This window comes from Malus domestica, chromosome 06 (assembly GCF_042453785.1).
Source record: "Malus domestica chromosome 06, GDT2T_hap1".
NCBI classification, from domain to species: Eukaryota; Viridiplantae; Streptophyta; class Magnoliopsida; order Rosales; family Rosaceae; genus Malus; species Malus domestica.
In genome coordinates, this window is record NC_091666.1 from 31,961,035 (window position 1) to 31,977,751 (window position 16,717).

At 38.6% G+C, this 16,717-nt stretch overlaps 1 protein-coding gene across 1 annotated transcript; it reads left to right on the top strand.

Annotated features, from left to right (window-relative positions):
• Positions 1-14,935: 14,935 nt before the first annotated feature.
• LOC103437852 (uncharacterized) lies at positions 14,936-16,525 on the top strand. Its single transcript, XM_008376356.4, has one exon. It carries the CDS (start codon positions 15,297-15,299, stop codon positions 16,254-16,256), a length of 960 nt encoding a protein of 319 aa, XP_008374578.1. The 5' UTR covers positions 14,936-15,296; the 3' UTR covers positions 16,257-16,525.
• The last annotated feature ends 192 nt before the right edge of the window (positions 16,526-16,717 follow it).

Sequence of the window (16,717 nt, forward strand, 5' to 3'; positions counted from 1 at the left end):
TCTTTTGGGCATATGGGCATTCGCCATCCATATGACATTGCAGCCCATTTATTTTGGGCTTGCCTTTTTTTTTTTATCCTCTGATGGGGTTTGTACATATTACCGTCTGATTGGGTTTATACAGATGTCTCCGAAAGATAAAATAAATTACATCATTCTGGTGGGGTGTTTATTCCTTGCTTTTGCTTTCTCTTTTCTCTAAAATGACAGCTGCTTTGGACAGCCTTTCTAACATCGCCCATTTGCCTTTCTCTGGATTTTAAAAGATAGGAACATGCATCCGTCGACAAAAGCAAAAGTATAATCTTTCTCTTTTAGCTTTTGCTTTTACTCTGCAGAGTGCAGATGGCACTCAAGTTCTCTGTTTCCCCATGGTTTTCCTAGCCGTCGGTGTCCCAAATCTAGGCCTTCTCCGTGGCCCACTCGAACGACGCCATTCTTCAGGCCAAAGTACAGCGCGGTACTCACCGCAATTGGAGACGACTATCTTCTCCGGGGTAACAACGGCCACAATAGCCGTAGGATCGACGGCCACGTGCATCTTTTACACCAACACCATCTTCCACAACCAGCACCGTAGCACTAGGCTTCGACTCTTTGAGTCAATTTATTGAACTTTTGGTTGTGTTTTACGACGACGGTGCACTTTAAACAAGCTGGAGAGGGAAGAGAATCTGCTCCTGCACTTGGAAGATCCCGGGATCCTGCGCAGCGTGGAGCGCGTCCGCTCTTAAGGTAAGACGTAGAAGCAGACACGTCAGTTGGGGCTGTCAGCTCCAGCGGCATCGGAGACGATGCAGTGGATCTCAGCACCGGTGAACTGGGATTTTGTTGTCGGGGGTGATGGTGTCGGTCTGAGCAATCATGACCTTAAGACCACTGCCAGCCAAGACATTCATGGTCGACTCCTCTGCATCGAAAAACTTCACCTTCTGAATCCCACTGTCCTTTAGCATCTGAACCACCATCTCCGTCGCCAACTTGTGGATTGCCATTGTTCCCCAATTCACACCAAGACCTTCCACACCACGAGAAAAAAAAAACGACCCCGTTTGGGCAAACAGACATTGCAATGCTTGAAAATTATACAAAAGTAATTACGTAAACATGAGCATTTGATCAAAAGTACGCCCAGTACTCCAAATTATACATGAGCATTACTCGTGTCATTCATACATAAACATTTATGAGCATCACTCATGACAATCATACATAAACATTCATGACCATCATTCATGTCAACATTCATGAGCATCATTCATGACAAACATCCATGAACATCACTCATATCAATCCACATAAACATTCATGAGCATCACTCATGTCAAACAGCTTCAAAAGCTTCATTTACAGAGCTCTAGCTTCAAAAGGTTCATTTACAGACCTCCAGATTCGAAAGCTTCATTTACAGAGCTCTAGCTTCAAAGCTTCACTTGCAAAGCTTCACCTACAAAGCTTCAGTGCAGGGTATACAAATATCGCCTCTGAACAACCGCCACTTTGGCCCATAAATGGATTCAATTTGAAGTCTCCAGCCAACAAACTCTATTGACCGAAGACTTAAGGGACTACATTATGTACCATATATTGGGCCTCAACTAGGCTTTATGAAAAATATTTGGGGGACTTAGCCCATTATTTATGTATTGAGGAGCGAGTCATTATTCTATAAAAGGGACCCCTCACTTTCATTAAGAGATCACCCATGATTCATGTATTGAGGAGCGAGCCCTTATTCTATAAAAGGGACTCCCTCACCATCATTAGAGAGCATCGCTGCCAGCTGAGCAACCACCTCGCCGCGAGCATCAACTTTAACCCATCACTTATGTATTGAAGAGCGAACCCTTATTCTATAAAAGGGACTCACTCACCTTCATTAAAGAGCAACGCCGCCAGCTGAGCAACCGCCTCGCCGCTAGCATCACTCATAACCTATCACTTATGTATTAAGGAGCAAGCCTTTATTCTATAAAAGGGACTCCCTCATCACCATTAGAGAGCATCGCTGCCTACTGAGCAACCGCCTCGCTGCAAGCATCAACTCTAGCTCATCACTTATGTATTGAGGAGCGATCCCTTATTCTATAAAAAGGACTCCCTCACCATCATTAGAGAACATCGCTGCCTGCTGAGCAACCGTCTCGCAGCGAACATCAGTTCAAGACAACATCTAGTTACTTCGGCCCACATATGGGCTGAATTTCAAGTCTCCAGCCAAAAGACTATCTTGATTGAAGACTTGGGGGACTAGTGTTTATACCATACTTAGGGCCTCCATATTTAGGCCTCGTATAAATACTCAGGGGACTCAAATATAATTATGTAATAAAAGAATGGGCAAATATGTAATTAGGGGATGAGCCCTTATTCTATAAAAGGGCATTCTCACCCTCACAAACCCTAAGTCTCTCCTATCTAGAGCAGAGCTCTCACACTTTCTCCCTCACAAATACTCACAAAGAAATACAATCAGTGTGGACGTAGCCCAAACCTTGGGGTGAACCACGATACATCTTGTGTTATTTACATTTAGATTCCCGGCCAGATTTAAGTTGTTCCAAGACCTCCGGTTTTGTGCATCAACAATGCTCATGAATGTTGACATGAATGATAGTCATGAATGTTTATGTATGATTGTCATGAGTGATGCTCATGAATGTTTATGTATGAATGACATGAGTAATGCTCATGTATAATTTGGAGTACTGGGCGTACTTTTGATCACCTGGTTGGTGGCATGAAGGAGAGTACAGGTTGTACATTTCATCACCTGGTTGGTGGCATGAATGGCTAGTTGCCAAATGATATTAGAGTACGGGTTGTACATTTCATCACCTGGTTGGTGGTAATAGTGGCAGGTTGCCGAATAATTTTGGAGTACTGGGTGTACTTTTGATCACCTGGTTGGTGATAATAGAGGGCCTAGCTCTTTTGGGCATATGGGCATTCGCCCTCCACATGATATTGTAGCCTATTTATTTTGGGCTTGCCTTTTTTTTTTTTTAATCCTCTGATGGAGTTTATACAGATGTCTCCGAAAGATAAAATAAATTACATCATTCTGGTGAGGTGTTTATTCTTTGCTTTTGCTTTCTTTTTTGCTTTCTCTTTTCTCTAAAATGACAGCTGCTTTGGACAGCCTTTCCGACATCGCCCATTTGCTTTTCTCTGGAATTTAAAAAATAGGAACATGCATCCATCGACAAAAGAAAAAGTATAATCTTTCTCTTTTAGCTTTTGCTTTTACTTTGTAGAGTGCAGATGGCACTCAAGTTCTCTGTTTTCCTATGGCTTTCCTGGCCGTCGGTGTCCCAAATCTGGGCCTTCTCCGTGGCCCACTCGAACGGCATCATTCTTCACGCCAAAGTACAACGCGGTACTCGCCGTAATTGGAGACGACTATCATCTCTGGGGTGACGACGGCCACAACAGCCGTAGGACCAACGGCCACATGCATCTTTTACACCAGCACCATCTTCTACAACTAGCACCGAAGCACTAGGCTTCGACTCTTTGAGTCATTTTATCAAACTTTTGGTTGTGTTTTGCGACAACGGTGCACTTTAAACAAGTTGGAGAGGGATGAGAATCTGCTCATGCACTTGGAAGATCTCGAGATCCTGCGCAGTGTGGAGAGCGCCCGCTCTTAAGGTGAGACGTAGAAGCAGACGCGTCAGTTAGGGCTGTCAGCTCCAGCAGCATCGGAGACGATGCGGCAGATCTCGACACCGATGAACTGGGATTTTGTTGTCGGGGGTGATGGTGTCGGTCTGAGCAATCATGACCTCAAAACCACTGCCAGCCAAGGCACTCATGGTCGACTCCTCTGCATCGAAAAACTTCACCTTCTGAATCCTATTGTCCTTTAGCATCTAAACCATCATGTCCGGCGGCAACTTGTGGGTTGCCATCGTTCCCCAATTCACACAAAGACCTTCCACACCACGAGAAAAACAAAGCGACCCCGTTTGGGCAAACGGACATTGCACTGCTTGAAAATGGTGCAAAAAGGCTGTGGCGGAGGACATGCAGAGGTGGAGAGCTGCGATGGCCGTTCGGTTGTGGTGGAGGTGAAGCTGTACTCGAAGAATAGAGAGCTACTGACGTGGGCTCTGGTCAAGGTGGGTCAGCCTGCTGACGTGGGCGTAGGCATGGTCAGGGGGTGAAAGATTCCCTCGCTGCCGCCATGGATGACCAAGGCGCTACCTTTGGTGGTGAATCTCTCAGCGGCGTACTTGTGGACCGATGCCTCCGCACTCAAAACGCAGAGCAGAAATGCAAGGAAAGCAGAAGCTGGAGAGCATCGCATTATAAATTCAAATCCCTAATTCCCAATTCCACAAATCTCGAATCTGAGAGACCTCGAGGAAAATGAAGTAGAGGTTTCTCTGTGTGTAGGTCAGAGGCTGGCCAACGGGAAGATCGCTACTGGGCACTTCATGTTTAAACTCCACGGGCAAACCCAAGAAGGAGAAAAGGGCGAAACTGAGTCTTTGAAAAGGACATTGAGGAAGCTTTAGAAAAATTTGGGTTGCTCGGTCAAGAGCATAGTTTGCAATCTCTCTTCCTCCATTAATTTCCATGAAATCCACATAACGCATCCAAAACTCGGGGTAATTAGCACGGGGAATCAAGCATCTCTCGTAAAGTTTTACAGCCGAATCAAAATCCCCTTGCATCTCAACAAAATCCAGATAGGAATGCCAATTCTCCAATCTGACAGGGTTTCATGGGAGACGTTTATATTCAACAATTTGACAGCTCAAAAGGGATTTATTCTTCAATTTTCCCAAATTTGGTTGTCCCCTATTCGTTGAATGAGCAATTAAATAGAAGGTTGAGGCTTTTGGGTTTGATTTGTGGATTTAAAGTGTGAAGGAGATGCAATTGATATTGCTGCTGTTGTGTTTGGGGAAGTGAGAGAGAAGGAGTCGGAGGGAAGAAGAAGGTGAAAAGTAACTGAGGAACAGAGATGCAGTGAGAGAGAGAGAGAGAGAGAAAGCTAAAGAATAACCATTGTTCAACTCACAATTTGGAAGAAAGTGAATTCTTCTTGTACTCCAAATACTCGGCATAAATCCAAGTTGATATTATCGGAATAACTCCAAGCAAGAACGAAGCCTGGCTAACAGTTACAGGGCTAAAGATCATCATCTTTGGAAGGCCGCAGATCGGACTAAGATGAGAGATCAATGAGCAAGCATTTCACAGATCCGATTCGATCAATGACTGAAATCTGAGGACGCAAATGCAATCCACGTCTGAAGAGACTGGCAGAGGAAGATCACTTCTTGTTTTTCTCTATCGTCCATACCTTGCTGAGGTGCCGCTGCAGCTGCTCGTCCAAGCTCTTCAGATCTATCTAATCCGCCCTCACATACCCTCTTCCGCTTCCGCCGTCGTCGCTCTTCTCCTTCATTTTTTTTTGTCCTCAGCCACAACCAGCTCAGCAACCTCCATGCCCCTACAATTATTATTACTGTTATCCCTACCAAAACAGCACCAATAGTAGCCACTGATACTTCCATTGGTTTGTGTGTTTCAGACAGAGAAAGAAGAGAGAGAGAGGAATCGCAATATTGCGGTTTTTAGCTTTTTCTGTTGTTGTTATTGGGTGGGGGAGTTGAAAGAGTGTTGCAGATTGATTTAGAAAACAAGGTTGCTAGGTTTTTGCAGATTCACGGTGGAGGTGAAAAATTGATAGAGAACCGACACAACTTTTCATATCGATTCCCACAGACGGCGCCAAATGTTGATGCACAAAACTGGAGGTTTTGGAACAACGTAAATCCGGCCGTGAATCTGCAAGAAATGTAAATAACACAAGATGTATCGTAATTCACCCCAAGGTTTGGGCTACGTCCACACTGATTGTATTTCTCTAAGAGTATTTGTGAGGGAGAGAGTGTGAGAGCTTTGCTCTAGATAGGAGAGATCTAGGGTTTGTGAGGGTGAGGATGCCCTTTTATAGAAAAAATGATCCTCCCCTAATTACATATTTGCCCCTTCTTTTATTACATAATTACATTTGAGTCCCCCAAGTATTTATACGAGGCCTAAATACGGAGGCCCTAAGTATGGTATAAACAAATGGGATAAGGGAAAATCATGGTCTTGGATAATGATGACATAAGGAACCTAAGTAGGCTAGGCCGTTTTCTATGGTGTTTTGATAAAGCATGGCTACTAATGGGTTGTTGATGAAGAGAAGCCTAGGTGGGCTAGAAATGTGATGTGATAAGCCTAGATGGACTTTTATTAGGTTTGAAAAGTCTTGGAACAAATCCCACAGCTCAGTTTAAAGAATATGCCTTGGTTTCTGATGTGGATCAATTTTAATTCCACGAATTAGAGTTGTAGTGGAACTTTACAAAATTATCCGGCCATGCCAAGCAAAAGATACATCCTTATAAATACAGAGGCGTTATGCAACGGGAAAGGCCCTCTCCAATTCAACACACAAACTGCCCTGTGCAAACCCTCACTCTATGCGAAACCTCTCAATAACCTTGAGATTTTTTTGTTTCCTTTTCGCCAACACATCTTCAGTTTGGATAAACATCACTGTGAAGGCAACTGGCGAACATCTTCAGTTTGGATAAACAACATTGTTGTCGTAGAATCATCCGACCGTGGAGCACCTTCAGTTTGGATAAACAGCATTGCGTCGAGGCCGACTGGTTATCTATCCAAGTCTTGGTCAAGAAGGGTTTTCGAATCCTTATTGGCAGAGATCATTTCATTAGCATTCTCGGCGAAATGAGGTGTTACAGTTTACTAGGGCTCGGCACATTGAATGCTAAGTTGTTTTATGATTGGATACTCACAAGTAGGCTTTAGAGTTCGGCATTCTGACGGCCGAACCACGTTTACCATCAAGACATATATCTGTTTTGAATATATGTGCTCCTATACTCTGGTGTCAATTCGGCGTGCTTATACTCTTACGAATATAATCACTGTGGCCGAATCCGGCGTCGACAATTTGTGAAATTCGCATAACTAGTAGTCTTGTCTTCAGGCTCTAGAACCCAAAGGCCGAAGCGTGTTCCTTCCTCGGCCACAGTCGCGAGATTCAGAAGTCAGCAGTGCACTCTCCGGCCGAGCTCGGTCGATGAGTTGGCACGCCCGCATATAACCGAATGACGTAGTTAGCTCATTAGTTACTCGGCATGCGCTCCACGTAGGTTTGGTAGTTTTTAGGGTCAACAGCATGATCGAGAGATTTTTCAATGTGCAAAAAACATGTCATATACGTAATTATAAAAGTAAGGGGACATTTGAAAATAAATTTTTGACACTTGTATAATGACATAATTACTCTGTGTTCCAAACTCATTAAAAAATTGATATGCAACTAAACATATGTCATTATCTTATTTCTCACCTGCTTTTTTCACTCCAAAAAACACTTAGGGTTGGCTGGAAATTGTTATTTTGAAAGCACTACCGTTTTTAAGCGTTTTTAGATGGTAAAAGAGTTTTTAAGGTTTTTTGTGTTGTTAAATATATTCAAAGAATCAAATGTACTTCTAAGTTTTCTTAAAGCCGTTCCAAAGGTCTTTGTTAATTAGTTCTGGTTTAAATGGCATTTGGGTAAATAATGAGGTAAAGATCCTTTGATTAAGGAGAAGAATCCAGAGACTCTGGATTCTATCTGATTGTATACATGTCATTTGTTCTTAGCAATATCCAGTTTTCGTTTTGTTTGTTAATGTTTTAAGTTTAAATTTCATGACTGATCGTTATTTACTAGTTACACTCTTAAAAAAGTGAGCAGTAAACATTGATTTGAGCAGGATTGGAAGAGTAATAAAAATGCGAACCAAAATGCTTAAAACAAATGAGCAAGATTGGAAGCTTGCATGGGATTGTATTATCTTGTCTTTATCAATTTGGAATCAATGAAACTTGGTCTACATCAAGTGTGCCCTAACTGCCCTGTGGGTTCTTCTCAGGGTTTTCTGCATAATTTTAACAAAAAATCACTATGGAAACAAAACGAATCAAAACCAATATTGAACGCTTTGGTTCGATTTGATTTGAGCCTTGTTAAATAATGTGAAAATTCCATCCAGTTCGACTTTTTAATCTACATGGTCTTTGAGATTGGTATAACTTCTTACTTTGGTCACTAATAAAAATCGATAAAAGTGGTTCCTGAGTTTGTCCACCGTAGCTCATTTTGATCATTTTGTGAAAAATATGTCAATATTATTGTTATATAGTCACGTGAATGAGGAGATTGACAAATTTTTTACAGAATGACTAAAATGATTTACGGTGAAAAAAACTCAGATACCACTTTTATCAACTTGCACTGTATTTTATTATGACACATATTGTCAGTGGTGGAGCCGCTAAGGGATCAGAATGGTCCCTAGCCCATCCTGCCTTTTTTTCTTCTTGCTACTATAACAAATGATGTTGCTGCATATTAATCTAATTCTCTAAAATTCAAGTGTGTTCTAAATCCAAACATTTTTTTGGTTCCAGGTCAGACCTCATTTTTCTCTCCATCTCTCTTATTGTGGTGCATTCTTCACTTCCCCTCCTTATTCTATCAACTTTTCTTGGGCTTTAAATTATATTTTAAATTTCTTGCTTATATATCTTTACCTCATATTCAGGTTTCTGGGTTTATACACTGTTTTTTTTAATTCTCTCTACTAAATTTAGGATCTTCTGATTTTTATGCAATTACTCAAATCTCTCATGTTTTGAGTTCAAATTATCATACATATGTAGAGGCCCTCCCACACATGAAATCTTGATTCCGTCACTACATCTTGTATAAGATACATTGAAATATTTCTCCTCTCTAAGGAGGCTCACTCACGCGAGATGCCCATGTGGAAAAAAAAAAAAAAAAAAAAAAAAAAAAAAAAAAAAAGCTGAAGTAGAAGAATTGGTAGATTGGATCAAGATTGGAATTGGTGATTCAAACTGCACCAAGTATTGTTGCAAGCTTATTTATGAGTCCTTTGAAATTAAATTTAGCCTCACCTAATGATCTGAAAATCAACCATCACATGGTAACTTAGTGGTAGAGGACAAATTTCATACCTATATTTCACACGGCACGTTCTAAGTTCGATTCTTAGCATTAGTGAATCACATAATGGTAGTCAGAAGGAGATTAAAATGCCTCTGTGAATCTTCTCAATCCCAAAAATGAAAAACTACCATAACAAAACCACAAGTTAGTCTTATTTTTTAAGAAATAAAAAAAAAATCTGAAAATCGAATCCCATTCGACACCATCTTTTCACAAAGCCGAATCTACGTAAAGTGACAAGGAGGAGGCATATGCATGCCATAAAGATACGTCCATCTCCCATGCAAATACTGAGTAGTTCGGGCCTAACCCAAAAGCTATCCTGGGCCTGTCATTATCAGCCCAATAATCAGCCAGAGGCCTTGAAATTATCTAAATTTGCTCATAAGGCTTTAGTCCGTGATTCACTCAGAGCAACTCTATCTCTAAAAAATGAGCTGACCCAAAGTTCATTTAATCCATCCAAATGAATAATAATTGATTTCAATGAACAGTAATTGGCCAAGTGCATCTCCACTCCTAAAAAATGAGATGGGCAAGAGTCTAGTCAATTCGTATTAAAATATTATTAATTTTTTTTATAAAATAATTAATTTTTTTTTAATTTCGGATCGAATTTTTAACCAATTTTATCACCCCAAATGTCATTTTCCAAAAATACAATTTTTGTGAAAGATGGTTAGGTGTTTACATATATATATATAATCTTTTTTTTTCTTTTTTTTTTAAACAATTTTTTTATTAAGTTAATTAATTTGGATCGTTGGATTTAAAAAAATGAATCCAACAGCCCTTAATTAATTTGGATCGTTGGATTTAAAAAAAATGAATCCAACGGCCCAAAAGTTGACACGTGGCCCTTGAGATTCTGACTTTTTTTTTAATGTTGAAACGTGCACCCACGTGCGCATGTATCCCATGTGCCAATGGCAAAAATAAAATAAAATCACATGGCTGACGTCAACTTGATATCATGTAGGGCAATCTCTTGCTCAGTCCATTATGTGCTGGGCTTAAAGTTGGCCTCCACTTTGGGCCAGCCTATTGGGTGGGGTGAAGTGGGGTTTTGGGGGGAGGGGGGCTAGCCTAGAAAATAAACCTTGGGCTAGCACATTTGTTAGAGGTGAAAGTGCTTTAATATTCATCTTGAACCCACTTTTTTCACTTAGACATATAAATCTTTGAAACGGTGTCATGTCATGACAGATGAATTTAACGCTCTTCTCCGAGTCGGCACATGGATCCTTGTACCCTGAAGTCCCTCCATGAATGTCTTGCCCAACAAATGGGTCTTTCGTATCAAATGAAATTCTGATGGTTCTCTTTAGCGTCAGATTATAATTTGATGATTTTTTTAGGATTTGAACTACATGGATTATTGTCATTTTGTTTTAGAAGCTATTACTAGATTGGTTTTTTTTACTTTCTGCAGAATCAGCTTATTACTTTCTGCAGAATCAGAGATTTTGTTCTCTATATGTCGTCAAAATTTTCCGTCAACTTAAAAAGTAGTGGAAGCTTTACTCCCGCTAATAAGTTGAACATTTTCATCACATTTCCAGCTAGTCCATTTTTTAAGAAGAAAAGGTCAGTTTACTTAATCCATTGACACTTAAGTTCCAACTAATCTAATCAGTTAGCTAGATTGTAGTACTAACTACTAAGTGGCTATATTTACACTTTTTAACAAACCCATTCAAATTTTCGTCTTTTTTTTCTTGGTGCAATTTTCGTCATTTGATTATATGTATATTTAGGGGCGGATTCACTTTGAGATAAGGTGGGCAACTGACTCCCACCCAAGCTCATAAATCTTATATGGAAGAGTTCGATGTTGCCTTTTGAAAATCTGAGATGCTCTTGAAAGCTGTCTTCCAATTGCTAGCCTCACATCTTTGTATGCATTGCTATGTGCTTCTGTCGATAGGCTCACTCCGCATATATTGGTTCTCGAAATGCTCGATCAAAAGCTGACATCATTCAACATGCTTGTTCAGAAGTTGGCATCTGTTGACAGTTGTGCAATATGACTTTGCAAATGACTTCAGACCCATCAAGACTCGATGAAAATGTTAATTTGCATGCTATTCTGTCCAACAAATTTTGCACGATACACGCACTATTCTTACTAACCCCCCAATATTTTTTTCTAGATCCACCACCGTTTATTTTCATATAATCATTAGATGATGAAACTAATACATTCTATCATTGAAGAACCAAATATCAATAATAGGGCTGTCTTGCTGTTTATACGCAGATTACAACCATATGTGGTCTTTAATTTTTCACAATAAGAAAATGAAACAGGAATTGATCCAATAATTTGGTAGATTCAACAACTCCAGGCAAATAAAGTTCAGAATCAAAATCATTAAAAACAGTCACTTGGTGTGTATTCTTGATTAATGGAATAATTAGATAAAAAGACCAATTATGTGGTCATTTATTAGGTTTAATGTTTGAGATTTCGCTTCAGTTTTGGTCCATTTATTTTGAATACAATTGAATAACTTTTCTATTTTATAGTGATGAGATCAGCCTATTTTTAAGAATGTATGTTTACAATTTTTTTGACAAAAATATTAAGGAAACTCTTTTAAAAGTGAAATTATCTGCCACCTTGTTTTTGTGTGACACAATAATATTGATATTAGAATTCACGTTAAATTGTAAAGTGACAGAGATTCCATAAAAAATCTCACTTTGAAAGAGTCTCGTTAATATTTTTTTTTTCTTTTCGGAATATCGTGTACCCTCTCCACAATAATGCATCCTTAATTTTAGCTATGTTTCCATATTACACCATTGACCGTTACTTTTATTTCTCTATTTGCTTTTGAGAAGGTATATGTATTGGTTTGTATAAATTTATAAACCACATGGATAAATTCATAAACCAGCATAGGTTTGTTAACATTACAAAGTTACAAATAGTTAAGAAGCCAGAAGGGATGGGCGAAATTTGAAAAGTCAAAGGGTATCTACATAAAATTTAGACAACCAAATCATTTATTAAAAATATTAACCAAACTACTAACCGTTTTAAAAAAAGTGGCAACATCCTCAACAACGTTGTTTTGGCCTAAGTTTAAAAAATAATAATTGGCCGCGAGCTGAGTGCAATGCAGTATCGACAATAGGCTTGAGTTTCATTCAAGCAATTTTGTCAAACACCTTTCATGCAAGTTCAGAAGAATGGATTCCTCAGTTTTCATGTAGTTTCCAACGACTGGAGGGCGCAACCACCCCTCCTTGCTCTTATGTGGCTTCGCCATTTACGAACCTAGTTAACTAAGGATTCACCACCCTTCATCAGAGGTTCATTAACATCTTAAAGCCATATATTTGTGGTGAAGGTTCACCACCCTTCAAACCTATGGTGAAGGTTCATTACCCTACAGACGGTAAAGGTTCAAGAAGGGAACCAAACTCCAACAAACGAATAATACCAACGACGAAGTTTATTAAGCTTGAGGGAGAAATGTATTAAAACTAGAAAGCCTACGAATACCGACGATGAAGATCAAAATCCTATATATTAAAAGGGATTTTATTACTGTGGACCGAAGGCACATAGTCTCACTAAAAGCGTTTTTAGAGAAAATTTTATTTGGTTCTAATTTTCAATAGCGCTTAAAGTGCTTATGCAAGCCTTATATAATTATGAAGATAAACCCAAATCCTATATAGTTATGAAGATAAACCCAAATATAATGGTTTAAGAATTGAAATATTACTATTTTCATATTTTCCATGATTAACCTACATTTTTATTAAGGACATGGTTTCAAAAATATTTTCTCGAAAAACGCTTTCTATCATTTAAAAACACTTACCAAACGAGTTATTAAATTAATTAAATTTGTTACTAATAGTCCTTTAAGTATACAGCATATTTTGGTTTAAATATTTTTCAGTTCGAAGGTCACCATAAACACAGACACTTCACCTAAGCAACGACCACCTTTTATATTCCATTGAAACTAAATTAAAATTTTGAATATTGCCTTATACAGAACTCTCTAAGTTTATCGAGTGAGCAGGCAAGTATGCACCCAACCAAGTCAAAAGTCTGAGCACCAACCGCACATCATGAAGATGATAATCCCTCATCATCTTTGTACTTATTGGACCATGGGATTAGGGTTCCTCACCTAAATATACCTAATCATACTGATTAACTTAAGCAGAATTTCACTAATATTATCTCCACAAAACTTTAGTAAAATTATGCTTGAGTTAATCAAAGTACAGATAATATTAGTGAAATTCTCTCCTATCAACAAAACTAAAGATAAACAATTAAAATAAAGTTATAAGCAACATAGTAAATTACACACAAAATATTTTATTGTTTTTTTTCTCTCTCCCCCATAACGATGTAACAACATCAGTTGGCCCCATTTTTCTTTTCACCTCCCTCTCTCTTTGACCTTTTTCCACTTGCTCTCACAGTAACACAAATTCTCCATTAAGATTAACAACAATTATTTCGAAAAGTCAAGTCAAGTTTATCGACAATATATTCATAACATAAATTATATATACAATTGAAAAGTTGAGTCATCCACAATATAAATAATATTCAAGACATATTAGAGAAAAAATTATTATGCTAATGTGGATGTAAACGTGCAGAAGAAAATTACAATTAATCATGACAAAATGGATGATGTGCAATTGTTCAGAAATTCAAGAAGTGGAGGCATCCATCATCATTGGATTTAATTAATACGAATATCGACGGTGAGGATTATGTTTCTATTATTATGACCTGTCATAAATAATTGTTGATAGAATAAGAAGGTAACACATCTGAATCTAAACCAATTTGTATTTAATATTTTCGACATTTCTTTTTCCTTTTTATTTCGTACGTAGCTATTATTATAATTATCTTGCAAGCTAAGAATTATACCCTTCGCACGTGAAACATTACATATAAGGAATCAAGGGCCTACTTAACACGTGGCGTGAATGGGATTACTATTATCTATTTATCTTAGAATAATAGAATTTGCTAATTATCAGATATATTGCTAATCAATTGAGGATCAGGAACCAATCAGAAATAATTATGAAATTGTTTGAAAGTATTTTTAAAATTATCGAAATCGAGTTTTTGATGAAATTGATTTTAAGTCTCAAAAACACTTCAAATGCTTTGTCAGGATCTACTCGAATTTTTATTAAGATTGATTTGAAAAACATTTTCAGTCATTTTAAAAGCACATCCAAACAAGTTCCATGCCTTTAACTTTTTACAAAATAATGCTTGAGGTTTGAGATGACTATAAAGAATGCAGAATCGTTATTAGTATTTGGAAAGAATGCAAACTGATTTTTTTCAAACTAATTAATAAACGTTTTTCCAAAAAAAAAATGTGGGATTGACATTTTCCCATGATTTATATCCAAATCAACAACAATTCTTTGAAGTTAAGTCAAGGGTTGAAACCCCACAAGAAAATTAAAATTTCCAATGAGTAGTAATGAGGCTTTATAAGACAGAAATTCAGAATAAAAAGAGGTAAATGAAGACTTAGAAATACTTGAAAAGAGACTCTAAGAAAAGACATGAAGTAGTTGGAGCTGAAGAAAGACTTGGCGCAAAGCCCAGCGCAATGATGTTTTATGATTCATACAACCGATCCTACTTAGTTGGATAAGGCTTTATCAATGGTTGATTGTCTTAGTTGTAATGAGGCTATAGCCTTAATAAGAAAAAAAAATAACGATATCATCATGAAACAAAAAAAAAAAGCAAAATGTAAGAAGTGTAATTGAAGCAAATCCAAAACAAAGGATTGTTTCTACTCATAATTTTACTCAAGAAATTGCCACAACAGCCTCCTTTGGCCAACTACATTGTTGGGAATTTGGAGATTACAAAGTCACCAAAAACAACTAACCCCAGAAGAGTCCAAATCAATTTCTTTGATGAAAACAATAGCTTTCCCAAACAACTCCAACTCTCCAAATTTGTTAGTTTTCAGTTGTTGGCCAGTCCTTCCATCCAAAACACCAACCTCCTAATCCTCTCCTCTAACCCACCAATTAAGAGAGAGAAAGTGAGAGAGAGAGAGAGAGAGAGAGACCATTAAAAAAATTTGGAAGAGAGGAGAACCAAACCTTTCTCTTCTAATACACACCCAAATTTGTGATTCACACACCCAATTTCATATCAATTTCCTCTCCCTTGGAGTGCAAGAAGGCTCAAAAAGTTCTTGCAATGGAAACAGCAGGCAAAATTCTCAGAAGATCAGTCCACACATTTCTTCTAAACTACCAATACTTCACCTCAACTGCTGCACTCATTGCCTTACCCTTCTCAGCCTCAGTTCTCATCTCTCAAGCACTTCTTCCTTCAAGCTCCGCCCTCTTGGCCGCCGTCTACAACCGCCTCCACAGTCTTTTCAACGCGGCTGGCTTCCCTCCCTCCTTGGAATTCTTCAACATTCTCAACCACAAGCTCTCCCAAACCATCACCTCCTCAGTCTTCACATTCCCATTCTCCCTCACCTTCCTCCTCATAACCAAATCTTTTGTAATCCAAACTCTCAGCCGCCACCAGAAACCGAATTCCTCATCGCACCCATCATTTCTTTCCACAATTTCTCTCTACACCCCACTCCTCCACACCCATGTTTACAACTCGTTTTTTATCATCTCTGCCAATGCAACCGTCTTTTCTATCTTGTTCATCGCCTTCAATGTCCTCGAAGGATCCGGGTTCTCTTCTCCGAACACCCTCCTCTTCTTATCGGCATCTGGGGCAGTTTTGTACTCCATTGTTCTTGCCAATGCACTCATAATATGCAATCTTGCATTGGTTCTATCAGGTACACAAAATAGTGGCGGCTACTTGGCAATTCTCAAGGCTTGTCTTTTAATCAGAGGAAGAACTTCAACTGCTCTCTCTCTTGCTTTGCCTGTCAGCTTAACCCTAGCTGCAGTTGAAGCATTGTTCCAATACCGCCTCGTACGAGCCTGCCATTTCACAGGACAGCTCGGATCTTCCATGGCCATGGAGGGTGTTTTCATTGCTTATTTGTACTCAATTCTTGTTGTTCTTGATACAACTGTGAGCTTTTTGTTCTTGCAAAGCTGCAAGCCGAGTTCTCGAGGGATCGAATACAGAGACGACGAAGAAAGTTGTGGAGATTTGAAGGCTGTCAAAGTGCTTCCATGAATTTTGGTTCAAGAAATTGAAGGGAACCCTTCAAAGTTCAAACCAATCCAGTTTTAGTTCATTCCTTTTGTTTTTTAGAGGAAAGAATGTAAAAAAGGCATTGCCAAAGAAAAAAAAAATAGTTTGTATCTTCAATTCAAAGCATGATTTCTTTTGCTTGGTAATCACTCACACCAGGCAACTTTCTTGACATAAAAAAAGCATCCTCTCTAAAGTAGGAGAATTGTATACACAACTTTGCTTATGATTATTATATTCCATTTTATTTAGCTGCTTTGTTCCAATCTTTTTTTTTTTTTTAAGGGATTACCGGGTGGCTTTGCTACACCAATTCATTTTTTCAGGAGCTGGCTCACAGAGGCATTTCAACCTCTCATTTACCACCATTGTGTGATTCACGAGCGTTACATATTAAACCCAGAACATGCCGTGTGGAATATAGACCTGAAATTCGTTCCCAA

What these genes read in the sequence shown, in the direction of transcription:
- LOC103437852 (XM_008376356.4), top strand. Translation starts at nt 15,297, where the DNA reads ATGGAAACAGCAGGCAAAATTCTCAGAAGATCAGTCCACACATTTCTT.